Raw genomic sequence first — 21661 nt, 5'->3', positions numbered from 1 at the left:
ACATCATACTGGATGCTGATTGGACTCTGGACTCTGGGGGGAGGGAATTTCAATGTCTAACTTTCGTGCATTTTTAACCAGTCTTGCCTTGCTTTCGCTGCTATCATTTCAAACTTAGTAAAAGTACCTCTTCTCTAATTCAAAGAGGTTGGGGGAATCTGGGTAACCCAAGACTGCTGGAAATAATCTGAGGATGCAACAAATTCAGATGAGAATTCAGAGTCTTATGAGCTTTTATTAACATTTTTATCAACATTCACTGGATCCTCTTCAGGTTTTCCATTGCAATCACTCTAGACATCTTTTCATTCATTTCCCTCAGTTCCTCAGTAAACCAAGAAGTTGTGTAAGATTGGCAATTGGGTACAAGTCTGGCAGAAGCAATCTCCTTCAGCACTCTGGCCATTTCTCTGTACAGTAATCCTCGACATGGCCACAATGAATCTGGTTTTCCCACTGACTGTCAGCCATCTTTTATTTTGGATATTTAGGGCTGCCCACTTAGTGGATGGGCATGCTATGGAAAACATGAAGGGGGTTGGATGGAGCTGGAGAGAGAGAGATATAGCCATAACAACATTCTTTTTTCTGGGAATCAAGGCCATTCAGCCTCTACCTGCAGAGGTGTGACTAGGAATCATTTCCAGTTGGGACGGTGGTTTGAGTGGAACATTTGATGGACATGTGGGTGCAGGGGATGGGGCTTTGACTTTCCTTTGGGTGGGAAAAACCCAGAGGACTTTCAGATTCAGATTTTCTCAGACGTGCCAATATGACATCTCTAATAAAATGGAATTTTGAGGAAAATGCCTGCCTTGGAGTTTTACTTTTGTTGGGGGTGTTACTTGGAACCCTGACATTGACTTTGCTTGTTAGAAGAACACTGAAGGTGATCACATCAGTGCAATCGTTATAAATATGAGCCAGTTGCCACGCATCTGAATTTTGATCACATGACCATGAGGAAGTTGCAATGGTCATAACTGTGAAAACAGTTATAAATCACATTTTCAGTACCATTTTAACTTTGATGGTCACTAAACAAAGTGTTGTAAGTCAAGGACTACCTGTATTCCAAAAGCAAATGAAATACAAGATGGAATTGCTCTGCCAGTAAGGAAACATCATTCCATGCATTCTATAATTCTAAAGTGTATCAATCAAATGAGCCCAACATCCACATAGAGATCAGGCATTTTGAAAAGGAAGTTTACTGACATAACAAAGAATAGACATTAATGACTTCCACCTTCAATAATTTTTCATATCCTTCAAAGTAAAGGCCAGATATCATGTCTCCTTATCTGTATTGTAGTCAGCACCACCTTCACTACGGAATCTATAAAGCCACAAACTATACTAGATAGATAGATTAAAAACCACCCTACATTTTTGGGTATGTATTCAAAGGGAGGCAGGGAATGACTATAAACAAAACAGATTTTATAAATGACAGGGACAACTGGATTTTAGGGAAAAAGTAAGACTAAGATTGAAACTTGAGCTTAAATATATTAAAATTTCCATGACTATAAGACTGGTGGGAAAGATTATTGGGACCCCCAATAGCAGTCTCAAGTTGATACCAGGACTGCAGCTGGGCAACTAGGTTGGTAGCACAGTAACAATAGCCCTAGCCTAACCCAATTCCACATAGAAGCAATCGTATGCCATTATTGTGAAAGTAGTGTTGTTTGTCACCATAAGGAACTCCTATACCCTCACAACTATCAATTTACCGTTGTTTCTGTTTTTAGCACTCAAATTGGTGTGAGAACAGGCTGTATATCTTTCTTTTAGGTAGAAAATCAATTGTGCTTCCAATGCTAAGAACCGAGGTGGCGCAGTGGTTAGGGTGCAGTACTGCAGGCCACTTCAGCTGACTGTTATCTGCAGTTCAGCGGTTCAAATCTCACCGGCTCAAGGTTAACTCAGCCTTCCATCCTTCCGAGGTGGGTGAAATGAGGACCCAGACTGTGGGGGCGATATGCTGACTCTGTAAACCGCTTAGAGAGGGCTGAAAGCCCTATGAAGTGGTATATAAGTCTAACTGCTATTGCTACTATCAGAAAAATACTAGATTAGGGCAGGCTGCTATCAACGCAACCAAGAATCTATAGATAAGCAAATTATGCCTAGCATTTTATTACCAAGGATGTTGGATGCTACTGAAATGCTGGCTTGAAATGTTTCTTGCACTTGAGAAGCAGCTTCTTTAACTAATTCTTCCTCTTCTAAGTTGGTCTGCAAAGAAAAAAAGGCAAGTGTTAATTACATGTATTTCTTAATAATCTTTTGTATTTTTCACACTGAAGTGGCAATCAATAATAAACTGCACTGTTATTTCAAGGAATATTTTAGGATTACTGAGGGATAGTTTTTAAACTGAGGAATTACAAGCTTGATATAATTATCTCTTGAAAAAATTACAAAATGAATAATCCTGTATTTTATAGATGAGCTTTCTTTCCAGTGATTTACATAGCAAGTCAAGGTATCTTATAATAGATAAACTCCACATGTTTTTAATTTCTTAGCCTTTTGCCAAACCTTAATTATGAACCTTTGGAAACTGATTTTCAATTTTCTGAAAAGTATTTAATTTACTTTAAAAACAACAACTATAAAAATAAATAATTCCCTCTTGCTTTTTTCCTGCCTTTAATATTAAAATCTCATATCTCATATCATCTACCAAATTCTTTCCCGCCAAAGACGCAACCAATTGATGCAATAACCTTGTAATTGCGCTATGTGTACATAAATTGATAGAAGTCACCAACTGATAACCCCAACTTTAAACCATTTGGCATGAAAAGTATGGGACATGTGAAATATGTAAATATAATTGATTGGTGCATGTAATTCACAAGCAGAAAAAAACTTTTTGGCAAGCAAAGCCCCTTTTGATTATTTGATGTGATTTGCAGCAATTTTCAAGAAGAGACTGGGCAATCATTTGTCTGGAATGGTCTCCTGTTTGAGCAGGGGCAGAACTAGAAGATCTCCAATGTATCTTCCAACTCTGTTATTTTATGTTTTATTATGCATTAGTCTTAACTGAACTAATGGCTGAAATCATAATACACAAAAGAACATACACTGAGAAGGATCATTAGAGAACCGTCTGTTGGAAGTGTCCCAGGGCGAAGGGGACTGCCCGCAGTTCTAGCCAATTTATGCTGTTTTGGCTCTCTTCTAGCAATCACTGACCCTGGGCCACCAGGTTCTGCATGTGCGCTCCCCACCCTGTAGAGGCTGGCGTCCGTCGTAAGAGTGAGATGGGCCGGCTCTCTGAATAATGTCCCCTACAAGATCGGTGGGGACTGCCACCACTTTAGAGACTGGGTGACGTGTCTGGGGAGGAAAACCTTGAGGGGGGAGCAGCTCCTGTTGCTTTTCTGATGCGGGAGCATAAACCACTGCAGGGTCCTGCTGTGCAAACTGGTCCATGGTACTACCCCAAAGGAGGACACCATTTCCCCTAATAACTGGGACAGCAGAAGCAGGGACACTTTGTGAAGGCGCAGGACCCTACTGACTACCTCCCTGAGGCTGAGAATGCGGTATTGGGATAGAAATACTCTCTACTCTCTCTGTCACAATGTCTATGATGACTGCGAGATGTAAAATGCAAGTCCCAGGAACGAGGTGACTTTTCTTGAGGTTCACTCCGAACCCGTGATCTCGCAAGGTCTGGATGGTTTGGGCTAGATCCCTCTTTGCTTGACAGGGTGACCTGGACAACAGGGGAATGTCATCCAGGTAGCAAAGAATTCTGATAAGAGAAGATCTTATCAGCACCAGCATCTTCGTGAAGACCCTGGGGGCGGAGGAGAGGCCGAACAGGATGGCTGGGTACTAGAACTGCGCCCCCCATAAGAGAACTGGAGACATCTTCGGTGGTCTGCGAAGATGGGAATGTGAGGATGTCATGTCTACTGAGGTGAGGAAATCGCCTTTTTTGACTTCTTGCAGAATGGTGTGGAGGGAGTGCATTTTGAACTGCCGATAATGACGGGAGTAGAAGCCCCAACCCCTCTGATGGAAAGGGATCAGTTGGATGGCCCGAATCCATCAGTAGCCTCTTTTGAGGGCACTGTGATATCGGACATAGTACAAAGTGTTTCTAGGGGGTGGAGAGGAACTCCAGGAGAAGGCCGAATTTGACTGTTTTGATTATCCAATTGTCTGTTGTGGTCTCCTCCCAGCGGTGGGCGAAAAATGATAGGTGATCCGCGATTGGGAGAGAGTCCAGATAGTCATTTTCACTTTGAGAAATAGCGGTTACTTCATCCCCGGTAAGACTTCTTTTGTGGGAGGGGAAACGCTGGGCATTTCTATTCAACCTGTCCTGATTGGATCCCTGTCTGGGTGTGAAAGACTGACGTGGTGGACGGGAGAAGGAGATCTTCCGTCAGTTGGCCGAAAAGGCGACCTTCTATAGAATGGAGAGGGACAGCTATCCTGCTTTTTATATATAGAAGAAAGGACATTGCATTTATCTTTAGATTCATTAAAGTAAGGGTCCAAGGGAGCTCCGAAGAGCTGAGTGCTACTAAAAGGAGAGGCCGCAAGGCGCCACTTGGTCCGGATATCCGCCTGCCATAGTTTAAGCCATAGCAGGTGTCTGGCCATGATAGCAGAGGCCAAGGTGGCGCAGTGGTTAAATGCAGCACTGCAGGCTACTGCTAGATCAGCAGGTCAGCGGTTCAAATCTCACCGGCTCAGGGTTGACTCAGCCTTCCATCCTTCCGAGGTGGGTAAAATGAGGACCCAGATTGTTGGGGGCAATATGCTGACTCTCTGTAAACCGCTTAGAGAGGCCTGAAAGGCCTATGAAGCGGTATATAAGTCTACTGCTATTGCTATTGCCATGGCTTTTGAAGCAAACCTGCCAGCGTTTAAGGAGGCATCAGCTGAATATTCGATGGCTGCCCTAATCTTGTTTAGATCCATGTGTGACCTGGTATCAGTGGTTGTGATGCGCTCCTGAAGCTGCTCAATCCAGACTAGAGCAGCCCTGGAGAAAAATGAAGTGGCTGTGGAGGCCCGCACCGCCCAGGCACCTGCTTGAGAACCCTTGACTAATGTTTGATCTGATCTTTTCTCCTCAGACTTGAGAATTTCCTCTGGGGCTCCAGAGGCCACTGTGGGCAAAGACAGGGCTGCAACCGGCACGTCCACTGGAGGAGTCTCAAGAAACTTGGAAAGTTCAATACGGTATGTTTAGAGCTATTTAGTTCTGTAGTATCTTTACTACTTTGGACCTGTATTTCTTCAACCATCTCATGCTTATTCTTTTTGTTGTAGTTTATTTATATATTTTAAAAAAACAGGTAAAACCTTAGGAAATGATAGCTGAGGTATCATTTGTAAGCTCCTGTTTCTTGTATCAATCTAATTATTCTATTATTTTGTTTTGAACCTTTATTCTGTGTGCTAGCTTTACCTAATCCTTTTTCTGCTAATAAAAGCTTTTCCTAAATGTCATCCCATATTAGTTTTTCGTATAATGTCTCTTTATTTAATACACCTTTCCAGAACTTTTATCCATGTCCTTCTTTTCTTTAAGAGTGGTCTCTTCTAGCTCTCCCCTAAACTGCTGTTTCAGTCTATTTACTATTCTGGCTTAGTCTCAGCCACACCATTTTTGAGGTTTCAGCCTCTTCCTTTCTACCTTGTGAATCTCTTCCTAGTAAACTTTCCACCAGTTTGCCTCTTACTTTGATCTTAGATTACATAAAAATAAAAAACAGAAAACACTAGGGTACTAATCACTTATGTAAGCTCGTACTGTAAAAAAAGCATGCTTGCAATATTATCTATAGCAAAAACAACAACAACAACAACAATAAGATGTTAAAGTCTATTCCACAAACCAAAAATAGGAGAAAGTACCTTCAAATCCAATAGGGAAGAATCTGGTTCAAAGCTGGTACTAGATGGGGAGACAAAATTCCCTGGAATAAAAGATACATTAATGATCAGGTTTTCGTGTTAAAGGTTATCATAGTCCGTATTTACCTTATTGTAGCTACTCTCCTATTCTTCTGTGATACTCTTCAAAATGAGCAACATAATTGTTTCCCTTTTTTCATTAACCAATTTGTGCTGATTTCAGTTTAGTAAAACCCTTGGGAGATTTTCTGTTAGGAAGGCTACTAAAATATATAAACAAATAGTCAATATACTATTGACTTTTACTTTCGTGGTAGAGACTACCAAGATCTACCGAGATAAACTTAGATAGATCTAAAAGGACAAGCTATTTTCTATTTTTAGTAGTCTTAATAAAAATTAAGTCCATTGGAAATTGGACAGTCTAGAAATATTGCAAAAATAAATATTTTATTTGCACTAAGTAAGAGCCAGGTTTGCAGCCTAACTTTTTTTCTTATTAAACTGTCATTATTTGCCTAATATATATATTTGCAATGGGATAGGGCTTCATAAAGTGGTACTAGTACTTCACATGATCTTGACTCTATGCCTCTGTTTATACAACCCAGGATTGTATTAGTTTTTTTGGCAGCGGCTGCACAATGCTGGCTTACATTCAGGTGATCATCCACTAGGTCTCCAAGGTCCCCCTCACAGTTACTGTTTTCAGCCAAGTCTTGCCTAAGCTGTACCTTTGATTTTTCTTGCCTAAATGTAAAACTTTGCTTTTCTCTACTTTGAAATTCATTTTGTTCTTCAAGTTTGTCAAGATCTTTTGGGGTCCTGAGCACATATTATTCTGAAATATAAATAACATCTTTCTCTGTATTATTTTTTTAGAATTTTTTTAAACATTTTTTTATTTCCGAAGTTAAAAATACAAAATAAAAATAAGAAAAACAAAAACAAACTGCAAAACAACAAAACACATAGAAAAAAACAATAAAAATATGTACAAGAAGTAAGAAATATATCATTAATATTACTTGTAGACTTATTATGCAAGAGGGGAAACGCATCAGATATTTTAGTTTTTTTTTTCAACATTCACCCAGGGTGGACATTTTATGTTTAATACTGATGTCAACAATATATTTATCATTTATTATTTTTCAGAATTTTTAAAAGACCCAATAACTTTTGGCTTTTGATTCTGCCCATTCTGAATTTTCCTTGCATACTTCTAGAGGGTAGTTCTTTATTATTATTATTATTATTATTATTTAAACACAAATAATACAAACAGTACATACAACTGCATTCCAAAAAAAAGACAAGAGAAAAGGAAAAGGGAAAAAACACACATTACAATGCACCACTTTCTCCCCCCCACATTATATTTCTTAGATATACAATATATTCCAATTGTGTCTTTATATCCTTCAAAACAACATACATTCTTGAGTAGGTTTATTCCCTTTGCCTTCCACCAACACAGATTTTATAAAATCCCTCCAAAGTTCATTATAATTATTTATTTTAATCATCCCTTTTTAAAGTTTAATTTGTTGTTAATTTATCATTTGTTGCCATACTCCAAATTTCATTATACCACTCATTTCTTTGAATACCCCAATTTCGTTCCCAATATTTAGCCATCACTAATCTAGCTGCCATTATCAAATTTACAATCAATTCCTTTTTTTGTTTCATTTATATCCCATTTTTCCACTAGGAACAATGCAATCTTTGGTGACATCTCTAGATTTACATCCAACAGTGCTCTAATTTCTCTAAACACCATGTCCCCATATTTTTTGTGCACTATCACAATCCTACCACATGTCTTTTATATGTCCCAGCCTCTTTCTTGCACCTCCAACAAACATTTATAAGTATAATCTTTATTGTCATTGTACTTAAATACAATGAAATTGGTTTTAACCTCACTGGTGCAAAATTATAACAGAAATGAAAAAAGAAAGAAAAAGAAAAAAAAAACTAGCGTGTGCATGGAGTGATTGTGATTGTATTTAAAAGTCTCATAGCCCAAGGATAGAAACTATATTTAAACCTGTTTGTTCGGCTGGCTATACTTTTGATTTGTGTATCTATTTGATTTAATTTACGTGGTGTTAGGTACCACCTCCATATCACTGTATATTCATTTTCCTTAACTCTAACTGACTTATTCTTATATACTCTTCTATTCCAAATATTTTTCCAATCATTATCATTTATTTCTCCCAAATCTGTTTCCCAAATTAATTTTAATTCTTTTGCTGGCTCTTCTAATTCAGTTAATAGCCTATTCTTCCTTTCCCTACATATTCTTCATTCATTTTTTATAATCATTTAAAATTTTGTTAATTGTTTATCTTTCTTCTTGAATCTTTCTCTAATTGCATTAAATTCAACCAATTAAATTTAATGTCTGCTAAAACGTTTTTTAGTTGTTATATTCTTTATCTTGTTCTTCCAGTTTTCCCTCTTATATATCTGCTATTCTTTCAATTCTATATCCCTCCATATTAAATCTCTAGTTACTACTATAATATCTGGGACCACCTTTAATTGACCCAATAATTTCTAATATTTGGAAGACTTAGGCAACTAGTGGTAGGATTCAAAAACATTTGCTATTGGTTCAGTGGGCGTGGCTAGATGGGGGGTAATGTGACTGAGTGGGCATGGCCAACATGATATCATGCCCACAGGAAAAGGTAGGAAATTTTTTAGGATTCTACCCTATCTACTCCCGCCCTCCCTTTGCTAGTCGCACACTTTTCCCCACTTCCTCCACCATCACCAGTCTCTTTGGTTGCTTACCTTCCATGGCGGCTCGTCCAGTCTGGAAGGCAAGCTGACCGGAGTTTTCGGCGGTCCCCAGCCAGCCACCGCTGCTGGGAAGCGGCTGGCAGGCAAAGAAGCCTCTTTGCAAGGCAATGGGATGCACATGCACGAAGAAGATGGCAGCAATGGCAGCCACTTTTTCGCCAACTGGAGGATTTTTCAGCAGCCTGCAGCCAGCCAGCAGCCTCTTTGAGCAACCAGAGACAGGGGGACCAATTTGGGGACATGGCCAGCTGGCTATTGCTACCGGTTTCCCAAATTGGCCAAAATATCTGCCATTTTCAGTTCAGTTCAGGCAAACGTCTGAAATATCAACAATTTTTCTCTCATCATATTATATCTTTACCCTTTTTTGTTCTTTATTACTCCAATCAGGCTTTTTGCCTTTTTAGCTTGTGTGGCTCTAGCCAACATTCTAGAATTTTTATTACTGTTTTCATAAAATTCCATATTTAAGTATATTAGATTTCTCTGAACCTGTTCTATCTCAATATTTTGCAACTCTTTTCTTTTAGCTGATAGTTCTAATATAATCTTATTCTCTTTACTTTCTATATATTAGTGCGAGCCTTATGCAAGAGGGGCTTAAAGAAAGAAGGTGTGAAAAGCCCAGAGAAAGCTGGAGGGTCTGGAGGAAGGGTTCATCCTCAGACAGCTCCATCTCAAGCTGGGTCTCCTCCCCCATAATGGAACCCTCACAGGCCAGCAAAGGGGAGGCAGGTCTAGGATCCTTGTGAGAAATAGCCCTCTTTTGAACGTGGGTTCGCTTAGCTCCCTTCTGAGTCCCTGGCATCAGAACTGGAGCCCTGTGAAATTGCAGAGGCTATAAGCCTGCGCAGGCTCTCTGGAAGCTGCTCAAGGGCAGCAGGATCAGCATAGGGGTCATCCTCCTCTGGAGCCTCAGGACTTTGATAGGATAGGCCTCGGGTAGAGATGGTCTCAAGGGTTCCACCACAAAACCGCGGTAGACTAAAGCGCATGTGACTAAAGCGCATGTGACTAAAGCGCAGTGACAAAACCGCACCGTCAAAACTGCCCGACAACAGCGCGCCGACAGAAGCGCGCTGTAACATAACACTAAAAATAACCCTAACCCTAACCCTACCCTAAACCTAACCCTAACCCTTACCTCAAGTTAAATCGTGCTTCTGTCGGCATGCTGTTGTCGGCGCGCTTTTGACATCGCGGTATTAGCGCCGCTTTTGATGTTCGCGGTTATGTCGTGCCACGGGTCTCAAGAAGTCCTTTCCAGGGAATCCCCCATAACATCCCTTATGGCCTCCAGCGACATGGAGGGGGAAGGAGAAATCTAATGCCTGGATCCTCTCCTAATCCTGGCAGGGGAGCGAGGATGGAAGGGAGAAGGACTGAATCCCTGAACAGGTGACCTGTATCTGTGAAGGGGGCTAGGCCTATTGCCCTGGGCCTCCCTCCCTTTCTCAACACGTGCTACTGCCTTCTCCAGGGCCCGTTGCCGCCGCTGCTCATCCCTGGTTTTTGCTCTGGAAGGGCGATGGGCGGCTGAGGGCAAGGCCGTTCTAGCCCTGGTATGGGGCCCTGAGCATCCTTCCTCTGCCCCTCGATCCCCTTCAGGTAGCAAATTTGAAGCCGCCTCTCCCCTGGCAGCCACCATCTTGTTCAGGCCCTGGTCTACTTACCTGAGCCTATCTGCTCAATCTGGTGGTCAGGAGCCTAGCCGGTGTAGTGGCTGCATGAGGAGGCTGGAAGGCAGTTCCTGGCAAAGTGGCGTTAGCCGATGCAGAACCGAGCTGGGTTTCTGCAGTGTGCTTGATATTGGCTGCCATAGAAACAGGGAGGAGGGCATGGGCAAATGCCCATAGGGAAGTGAGCTGGTGTGTAGACGTCCCATGAGAACTGGAAGGAGGTTTGGACTCATGAATTATGGTGCTGCTGAGTGGATTGGCTTATACTCCGTCAAAGCCAACCATCTAGAGACTCCAGATGCGAGAAATACCTGAAGAGGAGCTTTCCCATAACATCATACTTGATGCTGATTGGACTCTGGACTCTGGGGGGAGGGAATTTCAATGTGTAACTTTCATGCATTTTTAACCCTGACATTGACTTTGCTTGTTAGAAGAACACTGAAGGTGATCACATCAGTGCAATCGTTATAAATATGAGCCAGTTGCCACGCATCTGAATTTTGATCACATGACCATGAGGAAGTTGCAATGGTCATAACTGTGAAAACAGTTATAAATCACATTTTTCAGTACCATTTTAACTTTGATGGTCACTAAACAAAGTGCTGTAAGTCAAGGACTACCTGTATTCCAAAAGCAAATGAAATACAAGATGGAATTGCTCTGCCAGTAAGGAAACATCATTCCATGCATTCTATAATTCTAAAGTGTATCAATCAAATGAGCCCAACATCCACATAGAGATCAGGCATTTTGAAAAGGAAGTTTACTGACATAACAAAGAATAGACATTAATGACTTCCACCTTCAATAATTTTTCATATCCTTCAAAGTAAAGGCCAGATATCATGTCTCCTTATCTGTATTGTAGTCAGCACCACCTTCACTACGGAATCTATAAAGCCACAAACTATACTAGATAGATAGATTAAAAACCACCCTACATTTTTGGGTATGTATTCAAAGGGAGGCAGGGAATGACTATAAACAAAACAGATTTTATAAATGACAGGGACAACTGGATTTTAGGGAAAAAGTAAGACTAAGATTGAAACTTGAGCTTAAATATATTAAAATTTCCATGACTATAAGACTGGTGGGAAAGATTATTGGGACCCCCAATAGCAGTCTCAAGTTGATACCAGGACTGCAGCTGGGCAACTAGGTTGGTAGCACAGTAACAATAGCCCTAGCCTAACCCAATTCCACATAGAAGCAATCGTATGCCATTATTGTGAAAGTAGTGTTGTTTGTCACCATAAGGAACTCCTATACCCTCACAACTATCAATTTACCGTTGTTTCTGTTTTTAGCACTCAAATTGGTGTGAGAACAGGCTGTATATCTTTCTTTTAGGTAGAAAATCAATTGTGCTTCCAATGCTAAGAACCGAGGTGGCGCAGTGGTTAGGGTGCAGTACTGCAGGCCACTTCAGCTGACTGTTATCTGCAGTTCAGCGGTTCAAATCTCACCGGCTCAAGGTTAACTCAGCCTTCCATCCTTCCGAGGTGGGTGAAATGAGGACCCAGACTGTGGGGGCGATATGCTGACTCTGTAAACCGCTTAGAGAGGGCTGAAAGCCCTATGAAGTGGTATATAAGTCTAACTGCTATTGCTACTATCAGAAAAATACTAGATTAGGGCAGGCTGCTATCAACGCAACCAAGAATCTATAGATAAGCAAATTATGCCTAGCATTTTATTACCAAGGATGTTGGATGCTACTGAAATGCTGGCTTGAAATGTTTCTTGCACTTGAGAAGCAGCTTCTTTAACTAATTCTTCCTCTTCTAAGATGGTCTGCAAAGAAAAAAAGGCAAGTGTTAATTACATGTATTTCTTAATAATCTTTTGTATTTTTCACACTGAAGTGGCAATCAATAATAAACTGCACTGTTATTTCAAGGAATATTTTAGGATTACTGAGGGATAGTTTTTAAACTGAGGAATTACAAGCTTGATATAATTTATCTCTTGAAAAAATTACAAAATGAATAATCCTGTATTTTATAGATGAGCTTTCTTTCCAGTGATTTACACAGCAAGTCAAGGTATCTTATAATAGATAAACTCCACATGTTTTTAATTTCTTAGCCTTTTGCCAAACCTTAATTATGAACCTTTGGAAACTGATTTTCAATTTTCTGAAAAGTATTTAGTTTACTTTTTTAAAAAAACTATAAAAATAAATAATTCCCTCTTGCTTGTGATTTGCACTCTGGGGCTCCAGAGGCCACTGTGGGCAAAGACAGGGCTGCAACCGGCGCGTCCACTGGAGGAGTCTCAAGAAACTTGGAAAGTTCAGGAGTGACATTGTAGAGGCCTTTGTCCAAGTTGGTTGGATGGGGACCTATGCTAGGAGAGTTCCACAACTGTTGAACAACATTCAGAAATATCTTTGGAGATGGAATAACTTCCTTTTCCACTACAGGTTCAGAGAAAAAAGTGTTAGGACGTTCAGACGAGGTAGGAGCTGCAGTCTGATGAGTAAAAGGGATGGGAGAAGCAGAAGATAAGTTAGCTGCTTTTATTGCTTTGAACAGGAGGAACTTAAAGCGATCAGTTTTGAACAATCTGGCAAAGGCAGGGACATCAGGGGTGATACTCTCGTCATCTGATAGATCCGAATCTCTGAGGTTATCCTGATTCCCAAATATGGAAGTCTGAGTGACAGAAACCGAAGCAGGATTTTGTTGGGGGTTTCTAGACCTATGCCTGTGCCCATGATGTGACCCAGAAGAAGGGCGCTGCTGAAGCCTGCAGCAATGCCCTGTTTTACGGCTTCCGAGATTATGGCAACCATTTCTGTAGGAGAGGAGATTGAGGCCTGGAGCACCACTGAGGTCTGAGCAGGAGGGCGACCTGCCTGTTCAAAGGTACGATCCCTATTGAGGGGAACATCAAAAAAATTTCCCCCGTTATCTGGTTCGATGAAAGATGACGATGAGGAGGATGACAATTCCCATCAGATTCGTCCAAGGGCTGACAAACCTCCATGAGTGGTAGATCTGGGAGGGGGGGTAGGAGGGGGAGATGGATCCCCTATGGTGGGAGAAAGAGGGGCCTGGATGTCCTGGGCCCACTGAAATTCCTTCTCCAGGGCCTATTGTCTGCGTTCCTCTGTCCTGATGGAGGTTTTGCCTCTATCAGGAGCCTCCTTAGCAGCCCGTTTGCAGCTGCACCTCACCCCCGATGGTCCTGCCTCCTCTAAATCCCGATTCGGAACAGACCCTTGATCAGCCATGCCTGCCTGAACTCCAGCCCCCTGAACCGAAGTAGGTTGGAACAGTGACCCGACAAAAGGGCGAACAACAAAACCGCACCGACTAAACCGCATCGCTAAAACTGCGATGTCATCAACGCGCCGACGACAGCGCCCCGACAACAGCGCGGAGACAGAAGGGCGATTTCAGTCGACAGAAGGGCGATTTAAGTTAAGGTAATGGTTAGGTTTAGGGTTAGGTTTACGTTTAGGGTTAGGTTTAGGTTTAGTTTTACAGCGCACTTCTGTCGCCGCGCTGTTGTCGCCGCGATTCCGCGCTCATTCGTCGGAGCACTTTAGAACATGCGGTTTTGTCACCGCGGTTTAGTCGGGCGCGGTTTTGTCGTTCGCCCTTTTGTCGGTGAACTGGTTGGAACAATCTCACGAGTCACACAGTCAGGGCTGGAACCGCAGGTATTCGAGGCGTCAGACTGCACCGCGATCACCTCAGGGTTGCTGGGCAATCAAAATGGTGGCTGCCATCTTTGTGCGCTTTTCCCAAGCCGCAAGATGGCTGCTGGTGGTCTTCGCGCACCTTTTCAATATGCAAAATGGCTGCTGCAGAGCTTTGCGCACTTCTTGGGGCCGGTAGACCTTCCGAATGGTGGCCGCTTGAGCGCGATGTCTTCTGAGGCGCCAAATGCCACCGCGCGTCTCCCGTTGCTGCAGGCTTCCAGTAAATGCAGAACGCCTCTGAAGTCAGCCTCTGAGCCGCAGCTCGTGAGCTGTGAAGCCAGCGCCCCGCTGACTATGGCTGTCTTGCATGCTGGAGCTTACTCGTGGTCGCAAGGCTGCTGAGGGAAGTCTGGAAGGCAATTTTGAATCTCCCGCCCCAATTTAGGGCCAGATAATTTTTTCCAATCCAATTATAAATTTTGAAAAATGCCAATTAGTTATTAGACAAAATTAAGGAGATCAATTCTCACAGCTTGTCCTAGGTTGGACTGAGTCTAAACTAGGATGAGTCACCAGGGCTCGATGATATCACAAGTGTAGACTCAATCCAATTGGTTACTGGACAGAGCAACCCAGTCTGGCTGCTGTCTCCACAATTATAGGAGAATGCCTGTGTCCCAATATTGCTTTTAAAGCGCACTGTAAACCAGTACCCTCAAACAGAGTACCTGGATGGGAGACTACCAAGTGATTCCAGAATTGTACGCTTGACAAGCAAGTGAGATAGGCTGGGATATGAGAGTGGCCATGTCCCAAATTTTAATCTAACATGTTAACAGTGTCCTTCACTGGACACTTTTCATAAGCACCCTCTAACAGTGGGTGCTAATGAAAAGGACATCCCCAGTCTTTTCTTCAACAGACACTGTTAACAAGCATTCCTAAATAGAGTACTTGGATGGGATGGGAGACCACAAGGCAATCCCAAAATTGTATATTTGGCAGGGAAGTCTTGAGACTTTGGCAACACTTGTGATTTTCTTTTTCCTAGCACTGTTTGCATTTTCCAACAGCAGACAGGGCCTTAACCCTGTAAAATGGCCAGTGCTTTTCCTTTGCAGGAAAGTGTGAATTCTATCAGAATTCTCTTTGTCACAGGAAGAAAATGCTGCTTGCCTGCCCCTGCATCTTTCCCAGGGGTGACATGTTGTGAGACCACCACCTGGGCATCAATGGTGGGAGTCAAATAATTTAATAACCAGTTTTCTGATCTAATGACCAGATGAGTAGGCATGGCTGGGCAGTCATATGACTGGGTGGGCATGGCTAACTCAATGTCACTCATGTCGAGAAGTGCTTTTCCTTGCCTGACCTGTGTGACTGGGGATGCTGCAATGGGCGTAAGTGTGAAAAACGGTCATAAGTCACTTTTTTCAGTGCCATTGTAACTTTGGTCACTAAAAAAACTGTTGTAAGTCAAGGATTACCTGTACAAAAATACAAAAAGCTTCTTTGCTTGTAAAAAGCTGTTCTAAATACCAAACATTACATTAAAAAAACCTGCAAGCTGGTGTTACAAATCAGGCAGGGTGCCAGAGCACCTTGAGGAATTAAAATAGTTAAAATGCAATGATAACTATCAGCACCCAACTCTCATAAAGTGAAACCCTTTAACAGAGAGGTCATTTAAGATCTCCAGAAAGAGCACACTCAGGAGAAACAATCCTTAGATCCATTTGCAGCACTTAAAGTTAACAGCTGGCCTCACTCACACCATCGCAGCTGCAGGGCAAGGTGCCCTTGACTCTCTGAGAAAAGAATGTTATTTTGACTATATCTCACCCATACTCTATATAATCCTCCCCTCCCACTTTCCCACATTAGAAATTGTGCCAAATCTAAGGGCCCAATGTAAAAGATGGCTTCCAGGTCTGTCTGGCCAGCTCCCCTTCAGCAGAAAAGTGTGTCCTCTAACAAGATTAACACAGGGGTTAAAATCATACATCTAGTAACCTCTCCACCCCCCCCCCCCGAGGGACCTTTTGGCTTATCCAATTGCTTTACCAGTCTTATTTGCCTTTGCATCTCAACTTTTCACCCAGGCAGCTTCAGACAAAGGGTACCCTTTCCAATGAACTAAATATTGTAAACAATACCTATATAAGAGTCTAAGATTTTCTTCACTTCATAATGGGTTTCTCCCAGCACTACTACAGGTGGAGAAGGTGGCTGGGTCTGAGGTCTTAACCTAGACCCTAGAGCCGGTTTCAGTAGGGTACAATGAAACACAGGATGCACTTTTCCTAGTATGTGGGGGAGGCTAAGCTGAACTGTCACTGGGTTCATTACGTTCACGATTGGAAATGGATCTAAAAATTTAGGTCCCAGTTTTTGCTAGGCAGTCTGAACTGTATGTATTTGATTAATAGGAAAACTTTGTCTCCCACTCGGAAGTGGGGTTGAAGAGAACATTGTTTGTTCGCCTGCTTTTTGTATACCTCAGCAGCGTCTGCCAGCACTTTCTTTGTATTCTCCCACCTTTTCTTCAGGGATTCCATCCACTCTGTCAAAGTCATTGAAGAGTGGGGCTCTCTAGGGCTAGGCAGTCCGTGCATGGGGACGAATTTCATGCCACTGGTAACTTGGAAAGGGTCAATCCAGTGCTGCTATGCACGGTGTTATTGTAAGCAACTTCTGCAACCGGCAATAGGCTCGTCCAGTTCTCTTATTTGTAGTCCACATAGCATCTTATATACTGTTCCACCATTGTGTTTGTCGTTCTGTTGCGCCGTTCGTACTCGGATGAAAAGCCAAGCTAAGTCCTTGTGTGGATCCGACGTACCTCAGAAACTCCCTCCAGGACTTGGCCATAAACTGGACTCCTTGGTCAGAGATGATTTGGCAGGGTATCCCGTGCAGTCGGTAGATATGATTGATGGAACAGTTTAGCTAGCTTCTTTGCCGAAGGCAATCCGGAGCAAGTAGTGAAGTGGGCTTGCTTGGAAAATAAACCAATTACTGTCCAGATCATTGTGTAGTCGTCCCCCCACTTTCTGGGAGTTCAACTATGAAGTCCATTGCGATTTCTTCCCAAGGTCTGCTGCAGTTTGCCATTTGCTGAAGGAGTCCAGGGGGGTTTTCTGGTCTCATTTTCATAGCAGCACAGGTGGCACAGTCTTTACATAATCTTTTACATATGCCTTCATCTTTGGCCACCAGAATTGCCTCCTAGTGAGGTGAAGGGTTTTCAGAAATCCAAAATGTCCAACAAGCGTCGAGTCATGGCTGTGCTGTAACACCTCCAGTCTCAAGCTCGCAGGGGCATATAGTTTGGATCCTTTCCATGCTAGTCCATCCCTCATGGTCAAGACATCTTTATTGTCAGTGAGCCAGGGGTTGTCTGGTAGCACGGTTTTTAACGCAGCTGTCAGTTTGTCCTGGCTAGGGTCAGGTGAGTTGGAGGAAAGGACTCGCCCCGTCTGCCAGTCCTCCAGCATCAGTCCTGGGGCAGATCGATCTCCACTTCCTCCATCAACACATACTAGCGTTGTATAGGGTTCACAGGGTGTCACGTGAGACGCAGGTGTGGTAGTCATTGTTGAGGCCATCTTTGAAGCAGTCGATGAGGATGTCTTCAGTCCATGCGGCTAAGCGAACTCTGTGGTCTTTGAGGAGCGATCTGCGCAGGTGAAGTGGTTTGTGCAGCTTGGTCTGGGATGAATCAGGAACCTTGGGTATCTTCTGTGCAAGATGTCCTTGGTCTCTTCGACTCCCCCTCACCTGTTGTATCAGGAACAGGGACTGGTTCAGCAGGGCTTCCTCTGGGGAGGATCTTCCCTTTACCCCACATCCCTTGCCCATCTGAGCCTGATTGGCTTCTGGTTGAAGTCATTGTACCTCAGCTTGAGCACAGTGTGGTCTAGTGGGAGAGCCGGCCATAGCTCCAGTTTCGTCCAGCTCACTCCCATGGGTGAACATTGGATGCTTGTTCCCCACAGTAGACTGTATCAGCCCTGGAAGCCATCTTTTTCATTGCAGCTCCAGGGCTGCCACAATTAATGTCTGTGGAAATGGGAAGGGGGATTGCAAGGAGTGATGGAGGATTAGCCATAACAACATTCCTTTCTCTGGGAGTCAAGGACATCTGGCCAACCCAATGACCATACAAGTAAAACTACCAAATGTCTACCCAGTGTTCCAATGTAGTTTTCTAAAAGCAGTCCAATCCCCTTTGCACTCAGTGAGAAAACTTCCCCTATGGCCATTTTGATTGAGGGAAAGCAACACTTTGATGTTAAGGGAAATTTTGGATTTCTATGTTCACAGGGAAAACTCCAGTACTTGATCCTATGGATGGACTTTCCTTCCTTAGAACTGAATGGGTGGCTGCTAAACAAATTCGTTCCCCCACCTTGTCAAACAGTTCCACGAGCAATTCCCTGATGACCTGTGATTGTCTAAACCTGTGCCTTCCCCCTCCCTTTTTCAGAGGAAATTGCACTCTAAGCAAGGGTGCTGGACCCAATATTATTAGCATTTAAACTTCACTCTGTGCTACCTTCCAGGAGGGTAAAACTTCCTGGCTGATGCTTTGTTGAGACTGCCACAATACAATAGCAGCAAGCCAGATATACTATAATGGCTTCTCTCCTAACTTGAGAAAGTAAAGACTCTTGAAACGCATTATTTCAAAAGGAAACTTTAATCAGTTAGGATGGAAACTATTAGAAGCAAAACAGCATTTGAAACTCTTTAGGCTATGCAAATGGGATTAAGCTGATAATGACCCCTCCCCTTTGTCCGAATGCAGATTCTAACCAATACACAAGTGTGAAGAAGTTTCCTTAACTCTTCTGCCCTGAGAGTCAATAAAACACATGTTCCCATGGCTATCTCTAGTTAGACATTAAAGTAAGTTATCCCACATAGCTCTCATAAACATCCCCCCCAGAGATGCTGGGACCTTCAGTCTTCCGGTGACAGGAAACCAGCTGTAAAGTTGTAAAACTCAAGTTGTTACAAATACTCTAGTGATTTTACTCCAAGGCTCCTTTTCTCCCAATTGAATGGCAGTATCACTTTTAGGGATCTGACATATACGTAGTTGAACACCTATTTCCAGCTTCACAATTAGCAGCACAAGTGATCACTAGGGTGCAGGCGAAAGGAAACTCCTCTCTGGACAATGCCACCACTATAGCTTTTAAGCAGGCTTTACTCGATGATCAGTGGTTCCTGAACCACAAAGACTCCTGCTCGATAAAAGGATGGACGGCCCTTGGTGGGAGGAAAACTGTATGTCCCAGCTAGTCAAAAATTAAAGCTCATGCAAAGCATGGCAGAGCACTTTGGGTTTTTTAAGACACTCCACCTACTAAAAAGGCAATTTTGGTGGCCATCTCTAAAGGAAGACATTGAGGCCTCCGTCACCAGCTGCCTTAATTGTGCTTCTGCTGAAAGATGACAAGGAAAAAGCCTGGCCTCTTGCAACCAGTAGCCGAACCTTCAGCACCCTGGAGAGAGTTCTCCATGCATTTCATCGTAGAGCTGCTCAAAAGTGCAGGAAACACTGTCATTTGGGTAGTGACTTCATTCTATGCCAGAAAATCCCTACAGCTAAAGCACTAGCACAGGAGTCTGCAACCTTAAACTTTCCATTTGAACCCGTTTCCCACAGAAAACACCACGCCACAAAACCTGGTTGGGCATGGCCAACTCAATGTCACTCACTCCCACCCAGTAGTATGCAAAGCCTTAGACAAAGCAAGAGCAGCTTACAAAGTGCAAGCAGATAAAAAGTCAATAGAGCCAAAGTCATTCCAAGTTGGGTATAGGGCAATGTTGGTGAATCTTTTTAGTACCGAGTGCCAAAATGGGAGCGTGTATGCATGCGAGGGAATGCCAGAAACTGGAAGAGCAGCTTCATGGCACACCGGAAACCGGAAGAGCAGCTGAGCTTTTGGTTTCTGACGCACACATGCACGCTGGCCAGTTCTTGGTAATACTGTGTGTTGTGCCATATTTTCTCCACTTGTTGATGACTGTCTTCACTGTGTTCTATCTATGATATATGAAATGCCTTGGATTTTTTTTTCTACTCTCCTCCTGACTGATACCTCCCAAGCACCCTTTTGATGCTTTGTAAGCTCTTTGCAGTTCATGGCTTTTATTATAAAAAGCCAACTGAGAAAATGTCAGAAAAAAAATTACCAGACCAGTTACCTTTATATGGGCTTGATTAGAGTCACTTTAATTGGTGGCAAATGACTATTTACTATCATTTTGAATGTGATTGGCTAATTCTGAACACAGTCACATCCCACTTATGTGGCTGCATAAGTATGCATACCTTCTTATACATTCTTCTGCACACTTACGCAGCTACATTAGTCTAGTTTTTTATTGTTATTTCCTCTGAAAAAGATTTCTTTTTCCATTGAATTGTGCGGCTTGTGTGTTATATTAAGGATCTAAAAAAATTGATGTGATCTGAACTTTTAACATCTCGAAAACCTGGCATTTTAACAGTTGTGTGTAGACTTTTTATATCAACTATATCCACTTCTGTTTGTATAGTCTTCAAAATGGCAATGACAGTAAGAATGTTAACTTAAAATGCCTCTCAAATCAAGCACAGCAAGTTTCTGAGAGCTCTAACATACAGTATCTGAACAAAATAACAATATCTTGACCACATTAAAAAGTGCTGCTAGATGCTATAAATGATCATTATCACGGTCAAAAAAAATGTTATACAGTAATATGAACCAGTTAGCTCTGCTGCATTTTTAATACAATTTGCCTATTTCAGCTTCCCAGAAAAAAGAAGTGGGGGTTTCATAGGCATAGAGAGGGCAGAAGTGAAGCCGTGACATGAATTATTTTGTTTTCTCACTCCAAAAGTCTACTACAAGAGCCTTCATAGATCTCCAGCTCTGGCTTCTACAAAAGCAAGCATCCATGAGATTCCAAGTCTTTTAACGATAATGAAGAGGAGTAATGTTGTGAGATGACACTAATAATCTGACTATGATAATTTCTTACATTTAGGAACAAATTATTGAGCATATATATTGATTTTTGATTGTTAGAGCCCAAGATGTTGGGTCTATAAAGTCCTAGGTGGTTTGGCTTCAAGGTACTGAATCTATGATTTTTAAATATATTCTATCAACTTCCTCTATGTAGTGAACTTGGTGTCTACTCAAAAGTAATCTCAATGAATTAAACAGCATTAAGAATCATTTTCTATAACCAATGTTATTCTAACTTCTTGTTTCAATTTCTTTTTTGAGATATGATTCTAACTACATCCCCTTTTTAAGGGTTAAGTGATTCATAAGGTAACTAGGAGGCATATCTGTATTTTTCAGCAATAACATGTCCTTTAATTATATATTGAACTGTACCATATACCCCAGAATCAAATTTTATTTCCTGGCCATAGTTATAGGAAAACCAAATTACTATCAATACATTTTATTATTTTGCATTAAAATCAATTTTCTTTAAAGTTTGGAGAGTTAAAAAACAGGCTAACTCCGGGATGGTGAACCTATAGCATGCAAGGTTCTGAGTTCAGCCTTTTTTGAAGCAATTT

General features: G+C 42.2%; 1 protein-coding gene across 1 annotated transcript in view; it reads right to left on the bottom strand.

Moving 5' to 3' along the window:
• The window catches only part of DELE1 (DAP3 binding cell death enhancer 1), a 46492-nt gene that overhangs the window by 12504 nt on the left and 12327 nt on the right, over nucleotides 1–21661 (bottom strand). The window contains exons 6-8 of the mRNA XM_032220012.1: nucleotides 12110–12203; nucleotides 5902–5963; nucleotides 2151–2244 (exon numbers count right to left, since the gene is read on the bottom strand). Of these exons, the coding sequence (XP_032075903.1) occupies nucleotides 2151–2244; nucleotides 5902–5963; nucleotides 12110–12203 (250 nt within the window). The remainder of the gene's footprint in view (nucleotides 1–2150; nucleotides 2245–5901; nucleotides 5964–12109; nucleotides 12204–21661) is intronic.

This window comes from Thamnophis elegans, chromosome 6 (assembly GCF_009769535.1).
Source record: "Thamnophis elegans isolate rThaEle1 chromosome 6, rThaEle1.pri, whole genome shotgun sequence".
Taxonomy (NCBI): domain Eukaryota; kingdom Metazoa; phylum Chordata; class Lepidosauria; order Squamata; family Colubridae; genus Thamnophis; species Thamnophis elegans.
Note: the sequence above shows the minus strand (reverse complement) of the source record. Positions and strands in the feature narration are given on the sequence as shown.